At 30.9% G+C, this 13,231-nt stretch overlaps 1 protein-coding gene across 2 annotated transcripts in view; it reads right to left on the bottom strand.

Annotated features, from left to right (window-relative positions):
* Positions 1-5,672: 5,672 nt before the first annotated feature.
* Positions 5,673-13,231, bottom strand: part of AChE-2 (acetylcholinesterase 2) — an 89,208-nt gene continuing 81,649 nt past the window's right edge. For both annotated transcript variants that reach the window (XM_089077032.1, XM_089077031.1), the window contains exon 7: positions 5,673-12,886. In XM_089077032.1, coding sequence (XP_088933158.1) covers positions 12,756-12,886 — 131 coding nt within the window. In that variant the 3' untranslated portion in view covers positions 5,673-12,755. The remainder of the gene's footprint in view (positions 12,887-13,231) is intronic.

The raw sequence follows: 13,231 nt of genomic DNA, 5'->3' as shown, positions 1-13,231 counted from the left end.
AAAAGATTTATTTGTAGATCTGTATTAGCTGAACATTTTTATTCAATTTAGTGATTTAGTACTATAAAGTCTATCATAAAATTATATTTTTAAATTATTTTTTAAAATACTGTTCAAGGTCATAATTTTAAATTTCTAATTTGATTTTCTAGAAAAATATTAAATTAATATTTTATTTGAGAAATATAAAATAAAAATAATAAACCGTAGAAGCAATTGCCTGTTGCACAGCACAATCGAGCTATTGACAAATTGATGTATGCAAGATGTATTCAATATGTTCAATATCCTTTCTTTTCCCTCTTTTTCTGTTTCCCCCGACTCTTTTGTCCTTTCTCACTCGCGCTTACAATTATTTTTCTATATGTCTTTATCTCTATTTCCAATTCTATCTCCATCTCTGTTTTTATTTCTACATATCTCTATCTTTTTATCTTATGGATGTTCGATATGTATATCATTATGTATATTATTTGAATAGCAGTGAATAGAAGTGATCTCTCGTGATCTCACATAAATTTTATATAAAAATGCAGGATATTTCAAGTTTCTATAAATTGTATAGAACTATGACTTTTGCAGCTTGGAGTAGGAACAATCTGTTTACGATAGAAGTGCACGTCTCGAATATCAAAATAATCACATTTTGCTTAAATACAAAATTAATTATACAATATAAGCTTTGTCCTTCCATGTTTTCATTACACATATGATAGATTATGCATGGATGCATGTGGCTAATTAGGCTTACGAAATTTGCCATTTTAATAGATATGATCTTGATCCTTTCGCGGACTGAAGGCGATGTATAATTGTAAGATTGCTCATTACGAGACGACTTCTACGAGTCTTATAAGCGATTAATTTAATCGCTCGATGCATAGCGCTTACTTTATTTTGATATCATTATGATAATCAAACAATATGGAATGTAAAAAAATTTTTATTCGGCTTAGCAAGAGCGCAAAAATACAAGATTAGTTATTTATTTAATAATGTATAATGTATTCAATATGTAAACTTATTTAATTCAATATACAAACATACAGAAGTATTGCTAGCGTAGTTGCATAGCGCGTCCCATAATAATAATATTGATATATGCGATCGCATTTATAGCCAAGACAATGAGATTATAATGAGAAAATCAAATAAACTAATTTTATTTTAATAAATATATAAGATTAAAGAATTAATCGATAAAAAGCTTTTCTATTTTGTTATAATATTCTATTATGGATTATATTTAATATGATATCGTTGTGTAAAAAAATGTCAAGAAAAGACAAGTTTCGAAGGAAAAATTAGTTAATATGTCTTTATGATCACAATCCGTTCATTATGCACTTTTGATCTGCAATGAGGCAAACAGAAATTATATATTGTATATTTATTATCTTTTGGATTTGAATAATTCTGTTAAAAAATATTACTTTATTAATAAATTGTAAAATAATGTTCCAATTAATTGCAAGTAACATTAGGTAAAAATTATTTTCAGTTGGATATCTTTGCATCTACTTTTTATTGGAGATACTAGCGTGTCATAAAGGATCTATCTAGATTTTATTTTATATACGATTTTATGAAGTGACAACTGAAATTTGAAATACATACCGGTGTAAAAGCTATTTATATTATAGAAAAGTAACATTAATTTTAGCGGAGACTATAAAATTACACAAGATATTATATCGATATTAGATAATAAACACTTTATTCAATATGCTATTGTTAATTATTATCAGCAGCAAATTAGAAATCTTAATTCAATGTAAAAGTAAAATCTAACATATAATTGATGAAAAATAAAAAAACAAAGATTGTAAAATTTCTTCGGCACTTTACTTTAAAGGATTCTAAACGATTTCGTTTTACGCATCTTATTATATACGCATAATGAAACAGCACATTTTTGCTCTATATAGCTGACTCTCGAACGTGTCGTTTGCCAAGAGGCACTCGTTCTATAGTTAATTTCATGAAGCATTTCGAAGAGTAAAGTATCTATCTAGTGATATGTATGAGAGCGTACTAATCTCCCCCTCCCCTCCCCCCCCCTCTCTTTCACAAATTTCATAAAAATGTTTATTTTTATTTCTTTTTTTAAATAGTCTATTAATTACGCTGTGCATCCTTTGTTCTCCCTCATCTTTTCTCTCTTCGATTACTGTTTTGCAGTCATTGAAATCTGACTGATTAACAAAAACTTTAAAACGTCTCATGAATGCATGCGTGCGCTTCATTTTTGATTTGCGCAGTGACGAACAATTTTTCAGTTTTATAATATCCTGAGATAGCTAACCGCCGATGGCGGAAAGAAATATTCCTTACATGCTATCTCTTATTTACTGTTTTTTGGTCGGATATCTTCTTCTTGCTTGCAATTTTTGTCCCTTCTCCCAGATCCCAGATCTCGTAAAGCTTTTTTATCTTTCGCTATGATCTTTGTTATCCTTTCCTATAGAATTTTCTCTTTCCAACAATTCTTTCAAGCTTATAGCTTTATTCCCTCCCAAAATTTTCATTAGGATATCTGAATCGTTAAATTCTTTTAGAAGGGAACTCTTTTGTTATCTGCGGCAGGATTGAAGAAATCATATTATATAAATTCGTCACACATCGCTCGCGTGCTATCGTATTTTATTATAATTTCTTTTACTTGTGTTTTTATTTTCAATATTTTATTTTATTATACATCACTTATTACATCACTTTATTTTATTATTTTTTACTTTTTTTTATATTTTTTTTCTTCTTCTATGTCATGATTGTATGCTTTTCATGATTTGTATATTTTTAGAGGGCTCATTTTAGAACAATAATAAACTCTTTAATTATCTACTTTTGTGTGTGTGTGTGTGTGTGTGTGTGTGTGTGTATGGGTGCGGGCGTGTAAGCATGTGTATGTGTTTTCGTCATAATCCTGTTATCCCTTCCTGCACAGAACTTCTTCTTTCCAACAATTTTCTTCAATACGTGGCTTTCTTCTTCCCAGTCTCATCAAGATATCTGAATCGTTAAGCCCTTTTAGAGAGTTCTTCTCGTGTGTGTGTGTGTGTGTGTGTGTGTGTGTGTGTGTGTGTGTGTGTGTGTGTGTGTGTGTGTGTACGCGCGCGCGTATGTTCCTGCTTTTCTCTTTCTTTTTTCTCTCTCTTTCCGTTTCTTACATGAGCATATTTAAATACACTAATCTTTTATCTTGCATATAATTGTATTTCAACAGAACATTTTTTTTATTTACCTCTTGCGTATTCCATGCTGAGGTAGGTTCTTTTTTATTAATAATTTGTTACAATTCCGGAAGTATAAGAAGCACAATAATTTTCAAGATGTTTATGTTAAATATTTTACAATTTATTTACTTATTTACTTATAAAGTTTATCGTAAAACAAGATGAACAATTAACATGATGAACATTTAAAACAAGTAGAATAAAATAGAATAAGATTTATATTGTTAATTCTTTTGAGAAAAAGAGAGAGAGAGAGAGAGAGAGAGAGAGAGAGAAAGAGAGAGAGAAAAAAAAGAAAAGCATTATTTACTTTATCAACATAAATATTCTTTATTTTTAATTGCTTAATTTCACAACTGCAGGCAGGTATTCTTATTGGATATTGATTAAATCAAATTTTATAACATAATTAGAAAATATCATTTTATAAATATTAGAAATATTCCATATTACCCAATTTAATGTAATCGTTCCTGTATTTATAAAAAAAAATTTCTCTTTTATTGTATATAATAAACACAAGAAATAAGCACATACAAAATTTATTTCTTTTGCTAATAATCTATCTCTTGTACTATATATGTTATCACTTGAGTTACGAACTTCATTATAACAAGATTTCATTGTAGCAATATTTCGTTATATGAACAAAATATAAATAGTTTCCCGAACGAGAGATTAAAATCTAAAAATCGATACTTGGATATTGGAGATTCCAATATAATTTCTATTAGATACGTCGGTGAAATTAAATTCGTTCAATATCTCTAGTCACATTACTCGTTGATGCAAGAACGCGACGACAGATTGCTTGTCAGAATGACGAAGTTGTGCAGATGCACCTGGTTCCCCCGACAGTGTCATCGGAGGAAAATGAGGTCACGTCTTTGTGATCCATCACTGGATTTCAGAGGAACGATCTAATGGCGGCACATTCACTGCGCGTAAATTGCTCGTAACTCGCTCTTTGATGAGCATTAAGGTACTCAGCAAGCTAAATTTTGAAAAATTCCTGATCGTTGCCGATGAGCCGATTGATGCGCGATTATCGATTTCGCCCAATTTTACGTGACTCGATACTAATAACTCCCGTTAGAAGTTCATCATACGAGCTCAGCACGAGTGAAGCAATGTTCTCTCCGTTATAAAGTTTTTTTATCCTTTTACATATCGAATTATCAACATTATATTATAAATTAAGAATGGTTCCGAATTCACATTTTATATATACATGTAATAGCAAGTTATTTTCAACTTGAAAAAAATTATTTTTATATAAACCTGTGCTTAACTTAAAAATTTAAATTCTAAATGCCGTCCTTGTTAGAAACACGAGCGCGATATGATATAACACGCATAAATGACTCCTCTTTTTCTTCTCTCTTTCCTTTCTCTTTTTTATTATCGAAATTGATTTACTAAATTCTGCAAAAAATTAAACATAAATTTTATCCAAGCAATGCATGTGCGAATCTCCAAGACAGATAAAAATATCGATATAGTTATATTTAAATACATTCACATATTGCGAGTGATAAATTTTACATTTATAAATATCGCAATATTTAGAGCAAACAAATATATGTATTATTCCTATTATAGCATAGTAAATTTAATAAATTATATGCTAGCAGTTTGTTGATAGATTTGATGGAAATACCGGTATCATAAAATCCGACTTTACATAGGAATCAAGACTAACAAAAAAATTAAATAATTTTTAAACCAATAAGAGAATTGTGCTAAAAAGTTATAAAAATGTTCAAATGTAATAATAGAACAATCTATGAAAATGTTATATTTTTGATAATGTTTTGAAATATGACCTATACATCCTTAATAGCTCTGCTTGATATATAGATATCATTGTATAGACAGAATTTTGTTAGTATGAGCAGAATTTTTTTACTGATAATATGACAGATTCTGTCTCAATTCCGTCTTTATTATATCTGGGGTTCTGCTAATAATAATTCATTTTGACTAAACAAATTTAATTTTAAAACAGATTCAACTGTTTGAGGAACGATCTTCTTGAGATATAAAGCATTAAATTCTTTCTCGTTTTATTTTTCGCAATATGATTTATTGCAATAATTTATTATCTTCTTTTCATTTTTTTTTGTAAGAGTGTTATGTTTAATTTACTTTGAAAAAATATTCAAGTATGATATTATCGGAGAAGCAAAAGGGCGAGTAGATACGTTATTTCTGCTAAAGCAGCAATACATGTATACAATATATTGACAATAACGTGCAAATATAGATTAGCCATGAATTTCCCATAAGATATATCTTAATATAGCGATGAGAGAGAGTGAAAGGGAGGGAGGAGGGGAATAGAGAGAGAGAGAGAGAGAGAGAGAGAGAGAGAGAGAGAGAGAGAGAGAGAGCATGTTTAGAGGCTCAGAAAAAACAAATTTTAAAACAAGACACTTTCGAAAGAGTCGTAATAGTATATTTGCTCCAAGTGATATTCTCTCGCTTGTCATACAAGAGATATATCAGTTTCAGATCAAAGCAAAGAAATTCAATTTGTTCGTACACAATGTGTGTTGAGCGCAACATATATCATGCGGAAAGTGTTTGAATGCGATCGCAACACGCAAACTAACAAATAACGAGGCAACGCAAGTTCTAATGTCACTTGTAGCAAGAGCTTAAAATAAGGTGAAATTTCCCTCCTAAAATTCGTAGTACCTCGTTAAATTTCTCTCATTGTTACAGCAACCAGTCACTTGTACAAGTCTAACAACATACGCCTAATTAACTCATGAGTTTCATTCCTGAAATATTTCAGAGCACAGTTTAACCATATATATATATATATATATATATATATATATTTCATTCGTTCGGTTTTGTCAAAATTAATATACGGCATAACTTGGTTGTAATGTCGAAATCGATAATCTGTAAATTTGTGAGAGAGTCTAGTCTTATTTTATTATTTACTTTGAAGAAATATACGTAATGCAAAGCACATTAAAATGCATAGCAATGCACATCGTATAACCATGCTTCTTTACGCTTCTTATTTATTCTCACTGTTTGTACAATATTCTATATACTTTGATGTACATTAACTCACATAAAACACTCTGTACATACGTCACATGTATTTAAATGACGTGAGAATCATGAGCAAATCTATTACTAATTTCTCAAAATATAAGCTTAAAATTTTATAATTCCTAATCTTGAATCACCTTCACAATAATCGCGCGGATACGCTTTCATTCCAATAAATAATCTACATTACCAAAAGCCTACAATTTTTTATTTAACGAATGGGAATATATTTGAATGAATATGAATAGATATATATTTTCACATAATTTGCACAAATAAATTTGGATCTATAACGAATAATCGATCATATAATATCACACGAGATTGCTAATTATGTTTATATCAATCGCGTACCCCATACACGATTGAACATCCGATTTCAACTTCGAGAAACGCAAAAAAAAAAAAAAAACAAAAAGATACTTGAATTAATTTAAAATTCACCTCTTTCATGTTATATTAACAAATAAAAGCGATATATTGTATTATTTTTTTTTTTTATTCTGTCTTAGATAAAGCTGAGCCGCTATCGCAATTTAAACGTACATTTTTACTCTTGTTTCATGCACACAATATGCACGCACGCACGCACTCATGCACGCACGCACGCACGCACGCACATATGTGTATGTGTGTGTGTGTGTATATATATGTATATATATGTATATATATATATATATATATATATATATATATATATATTGTAATTATATTTCTTTAGCTCGGACATATGTACATTATGTGACATTATATACATATACATATACTTTTTCTTACAATTGTTTTTGTATAATGTAATATACAAGCGATTCCTCGTAACGACATCGCTTTCGCTGACGTTTATGTTGTTCTAACAATGATTTTATGGCAGCTGAAATCTTGATTTCTTTTTATACACCATTATAGCGCAGCATTTTCGTCATAAATTTCTTCCTCTTTGCTCTACTAATGTTCATTTATCAATTAAAACCTCGGGTGTAAAACTTGGTGCAAATATATGTATTGTATGTTTACGAGCTAACCTGCTTTTTTTTCCATTCCATTCCATCTTCTTGTTAGATAACGCGTTGATGTAGCCGTAGGTCTTGCATGTTCAATCTCTAAAAGGACTTGCAACAGGACAAGGACATGAATTTCAGACTTTCATTTTCCACAAGTAAATAATCTTCATTAAATTTACACAGATCATCATCTTCCTATAGAAAATAATGCAACGGTGCTTGCTTATTTTTCCAAAATGATGCTGCGATAATTAATGCAAATAAATTATCTACTCCTATACTTATCGATATGTTAAGCGCCGATTATTTCGTTGCACGAAAGTATGCGCACGTATTATTCGTATTAGTCGATATTCGAGCACATAAAATACCAAGTGTATACCACGCGCATTGCGACACATTTACGTCGCTATTAGAAAAATCAACGTACACATTGCAAATTTATTAATGAATCATGCAAATCAATTATTATTATCGGCATTAAAAGTATATAATTAAATCTGCAACGTTGTTTGTCGTTAAATATTTCATATATGATGTGATACGTCTAGCGTTAACGCGCGATGTATTGCTAGAGGAAAGAAGAATGGAAGTTTCAGTTTTCTCTTTAAGCGCAGTTGAAGGAGCAGTTTTAAAATGCCAAAAAGTTTTGCAGACTGCAAGTTTTGCGGAATATCGAATGAATTTGAAATCTGAATTGAAATAATCGACTTGTTAATTCTTATATTGTTTTGTGAGTAGCGTAAAATAATTATTGGCCATTACAACGATAGTCCTTTGTCCTTGTAGCTAATTATGCTATTGTAGCTAATTATGCAATTATATTCAAATAAAATAATATATATGTGCACGATTCTCCTTTTATATCGTTACTTTTATATGAACGATATAGAATGCGATTGAGACTTGTAAGTCTCATTTGACACAATAAGTCAATTCTTTTGTTAGAAGACACTATAATATATTATTAATTATCGTTTTAAAACATTAATTGTATTGGCAAATTTATGAATTCATTCGTTAACTAATTCATTTATTTTGAAAAGACGGATCGATTGGTGACATAAGAGGCGTGAAGTAATAAAACCAATTATTATTATTATTTAAATATAAAACTTGAAAAGTAATTTTTAAGAGAGAACAAACAAGATTTTACAAGATAAAATCAAATTTCAATTTCTCGACATTTGTAAATAAGAAGGAAAAAAAATTAACAAATATAAATACAAAAATACATATGTACGTGTATGTAAAATACACATAGTGTAAAATAAGTGGTTTTTAAATTTAAGAATTACAGAATGCTAACATACACACGCATAGAGGCATAGTGTAACTAATTTTGCTAATTATAAATATAATCCTTGTATGTTTCTATCCCTCGTACGTGTTTCCGTAATGGATTTATTAATGGAGTTTTTGTCCAATCCAATCCATCTTTTCCTTCTCTCTTTCCTCCGAACGCATTCTATTTATCGTAACATATAAATACACGTAGCTACAATTCTCAGCTACAATATTTAATTAAAAATTTACGTTTTCTTGCAACATTAAGAAGTGATAGAAAATCGGCGACGCGAGCTCGTTTAAATACTGACAATTCTAGCTCTACTCCACTTTTTTAATTGTATTACTATTTCAATAAAATATACGATACGCGTTTCTTTTTTCAGATTTTCAGATTGTTAAATACCGAATACTAATACGAAAGCTGGATTACAAATTCTGTCTCAACAAAGTATCAAATACGGAAGCGAAATGCGAGCGAGAGTTTTAATGCGCCTTTACGGTCGTAAACCTTTAAACCTTAGCTCATTTACATCACGAACCACTTACCTTCGTGATCTTATCCGAGACAAATAGTTCGAGACGTCACCCGCAATAAATCAGGCACGATTGATTTCGGATTTCTTTATATTACTTTTTTCGACATCCTCAATGAGTCGCGATTTAATACACCACGATCAAGCCGCGAATCGCATGACATATCTTTTAAACGACATATCTTTTATATTTCGTGCATTTCTTCAAAATTTTCAATCTACGCGACATTAAAAATCAGAAATCTGGCGTAAAATTTCGTATTGTTATACCACAGAAATTGTTGAAAACGCAATGATGAATGGTCCAAACTCCATTTACCAAACTCAAACAATTCTCTGCATGACAATTAAGTAGCATGTCTTTCTGAAAATAATATTTAAGAAATCGCATCTTTATTTTCTTTTCGTTCGGAAATCAAGCACACAGTTCGTCTCTCATTTACCTCTTACAAAAGATGAGGTCTACTTCATTCCTGCACAAATAATTCTTGTAATAATAACCCTACACGAATTGAGAAAATTTTGGGAAAAAAATGTTTTGCCGTGACAGCACCAAAAAGTTGAAACGATCAGCTCCAAGGAAGTAATCGAGTGTAACGTTGTAACTTGTTCTGATGTTGAAGGATGTTATTGTCGATATCGTTTATTTTCGTTCCTATTTTCTTTTTGCATCATCTATAGCGTGTTCCAAATAAGTGATTTCGTTGATCAGGTTGATATTTCCGCTAACTCGATCATGCGATCGTAAATTGCAATGGATAGTCGATTTTAAATCGTAACTGCTAAGGAACCGAAAGTCTCATATCACGCAACTATCAATATTTCTCTCTTATCTGCATTTTTTTCACAGTTCTCTCGTCTGATTTCAAAACTTCTTATTATTGCAGACCGTTTATAATTTTATAGCGATTAATTGCACGATTTGTCAATTACGAAGGAATGAGGATCTTCGCGAAGTGAAGTCGAATAGTTAAATTGATTACTTTAACTTTTATATAAGATATACTTTATTATGACAATGTTTTAATATTCATTTTAATTATTGGAGAATTAAAAATTCTGCAACTATATTTTATTGTTGAAAATACTGACGTTTTATATAATTTTTTTTATAGTTGCTCTTAATATTTATTAATCTTCCATTTTCGCCAGTCCAAATAAATATACATACATGCATACATACATTTCGCACGCATGCACGCACATTTTACAGTAATGAAATGATTTACGGAGAGCAAAGAGAAACGGCTTAAGGTATTTGAACAATTATTTAAACAACGATGTATAAATACAATTTGTTATGCAAAAACATATCGGATGATCGGATAATATTATCAATCCTTTTCTCACTGATTGTATTAAGCTTAAAATAAATAGTTAATGCAAAAGGGCAATTTTAGAGCCGATAATTTGTGCGATAGTCACGCAGATCATTATTATTATTATTATTACTCTTGTTGTTGTTGTTGTCGTTATTATTATCATTATTATTATTATTACTATTATTATTAATTAGGTCTTCAAATTGTTTCGATATTTTTTAAATTAACTTATTAATTTATTGTTGGTTTACCGAACAGTAAAATGGTACTCTTGTTTTTCTTAAAATAATTACTAATAATAATCGTTTTATTATTTGATAATCGACCGTTCTTAGTAGTGTTTGAAGGCTTATTTGAATTATGTAAAAGCATACTCATAATAAAATCGATGGGTATTTAGCTTACTGGTGATATAATCGGCCACACTCAATTGTCTTTAAACCTTTTAAAAACTCTATTTTCGCCTTTTCTTAAGAAAATTATTTATATATATTGTAAATATTCAACTATAATGTAGAACTGGTAACAGAATGCTCTCAGGAATAAAAATGCATTTACTGAAATATTCAATTATTCATTCAATTATTCTTCTTTTGTTGCGAATTTACGTTTCATCATCGATGTATTGTCAGATATATAGATACAATTGAAACAATCAATTAATTGCAAAACACTTGTTCCAATTCAGGATATGCATTTAATTTTGCATAACTGGCTTAAATTCATCAAAAGCTTTTTTTATATTAAAAAAATTCTCATGAGGATTCTCGAAGGTCTTTCCAAGAGAATCTCTCTCTCTCTCTCTCTCTCTCTCGCGCGAATGACGTAAACGGTAAAAATCGCGACGTTAATCATCCGCTCCTCTGTTTACTGAGTTCGGAGTTAATGATCACGCCTTTCCATAACCGGTTAATTTTCTTAGCTACGCGCTTGTGCTATAATATTTACCATCGCTATCCTCGCTATTTTCTCTTATCGTTTGTTTTCTGCACTGAAATTAATATTGCATAATAAAATTTGATCGTGCTGGACTGGAATCGATTATATTGCGAACTAATTAGTAAGAGATCAAATACGTTGCAAGATATTGAACTGGTCTCTTATAAATAATGCTGGTTTCTTATAAATAATAACAAAGAGAGATTGATCGCGTCATGATTGCAACTTATATCTCGTGAACCCGTTACAAATCATATTATCGAATTTGTTCGCACCGTCCGTACCGAAAATCGAAATTGGATCTCTGTGTTTAATCTGATCCGCAAAGATAGGGCAAATGCCGAAATTATATCACGCTCGATCATCATTTATATAATACATCAGAATGTTACGTATTTGTCGCGAAATCCAAATAGGTCGCCATCTGTCTTTCTCATATCCGTCAAGACGAGAAATCACGAGATTGACCATTTAATCTCCGCTGCGGAATTCTCTTTGAGTTGGTATATAAAAAAAATCTGTATGTTTTTATTTATCTTCATTTCATTTTATCATAATTCTTATGATTATCACTCGTGCGGTCAATCAGATAACGACTTCTGACTCAATCACCTTCAATTGTCCAGAGTAATTCCTAAATCAATGATTATTTATATTTTTTAGAAATCTTTTTTTTTTTTTTACGAAATTAAATAATTCACGTGGGCTTATCAGTAGCTTATCAGTATCTCGCAAGGTACATCTCACGTTAACAATCAGATTCAGAAATACGGTCGATCGAATCGAAAGATTCACACACACACACACCGATAAGATAATTTATCAACAAAACCAAGTTCAAAGAGATAGCAGAAATCGGGGAAAGAACTGCAAGAACCTAAGCCGAAAGCGGATCGATAAAGCTGCACGGAGATGGAATGTGCCCAGTGAAGTCGAAGTTACAATCTGCTAAAGTCGATCATCAGGATGCAGGGTTCTGATCTTTCGCCGAGGATCCCTTTTGTCTTCCTTCAATCTATTTGTCGCGAATCGCATATACATAAGTCTACGGTTATCTCGAAGAGAGACGAATACACTTCGCCAAGATGCGGAGCATCTGATTATCATTCGCAAACCTATCCCAGTGCCGGTGACACAACGACACAGTGAAGACGGACTATTGCTATACGACAGCATACGTAGCATACTTTCTACAGCGACCTATCGATCTACGAATGGTTGACGACCGCTAATGCGACCTTGAAGCGTAAACAACGCTCATTATAGGACCTGTTTGTCGGACGGTAGCGCCGATGGAACTTTTCTGCCCAGTCAGGTACCTGCCAGCCATGAAAAGGGTTTGTCGACATGGATGAGTACCGCTTATATGAATCTATATACTACCAGCACCGGAAGTAAGAGGATGGATGCGATCGTTGTTGAACCACGCAATTCGCCGACCCCCGCGGTAACACTTGACGCCATTGCACTCTTGCACGCTTCGGGTGTGGGATCTGCAAACAAGTAAAGGCGCCTAATTAATAAAGAAAAAACAGATACAATTATAAATTTAAAATATAGTAGCCGTGCGTAATATTAAATAGTACGAAATAAAAAGTTATTTAAAAGTTTTATTTAAACCAACGATTCGAATTTTCTCTTCTTAAGAAAAATTTTTAGACTGAATTAAAAAGGCGCCTGTAATATTAAATTTGTTTTATTATTACATGGCAAACAATAAATATATGCAAATCAAAATTTTTACAATTTAACATTCTCGTCTTCTGTCACATTAGTATGTACATAAAAATATATTCATAAAAATTTCACAACTTTAAAAGTTTGAAAATGAAGAAAGT

Source organism: Pogonomyrmex barbatus, unplaced genomic scaffold, assembly GCF_055798465.1.
Source record: "Pogonomyrmex barbatus isolate J1 unplaced genomic scaffold, ASM5579846v1 scaffold2, whole genome shotgun sequence".
Classification (NCBI taxonomy): domain Eukaryota; kingdom Metazoa; phylum Arthropoda; class Insecta; order Hymenoptera; family Formicidae; genus Pogonomyrmex; species Pogonomyrmex barbatus.
The sequence above is the reverse complement of the archived record's forward strand: the minus strand, read 5'-3'. Positions and strand labels throughout refer to the sequence as shown.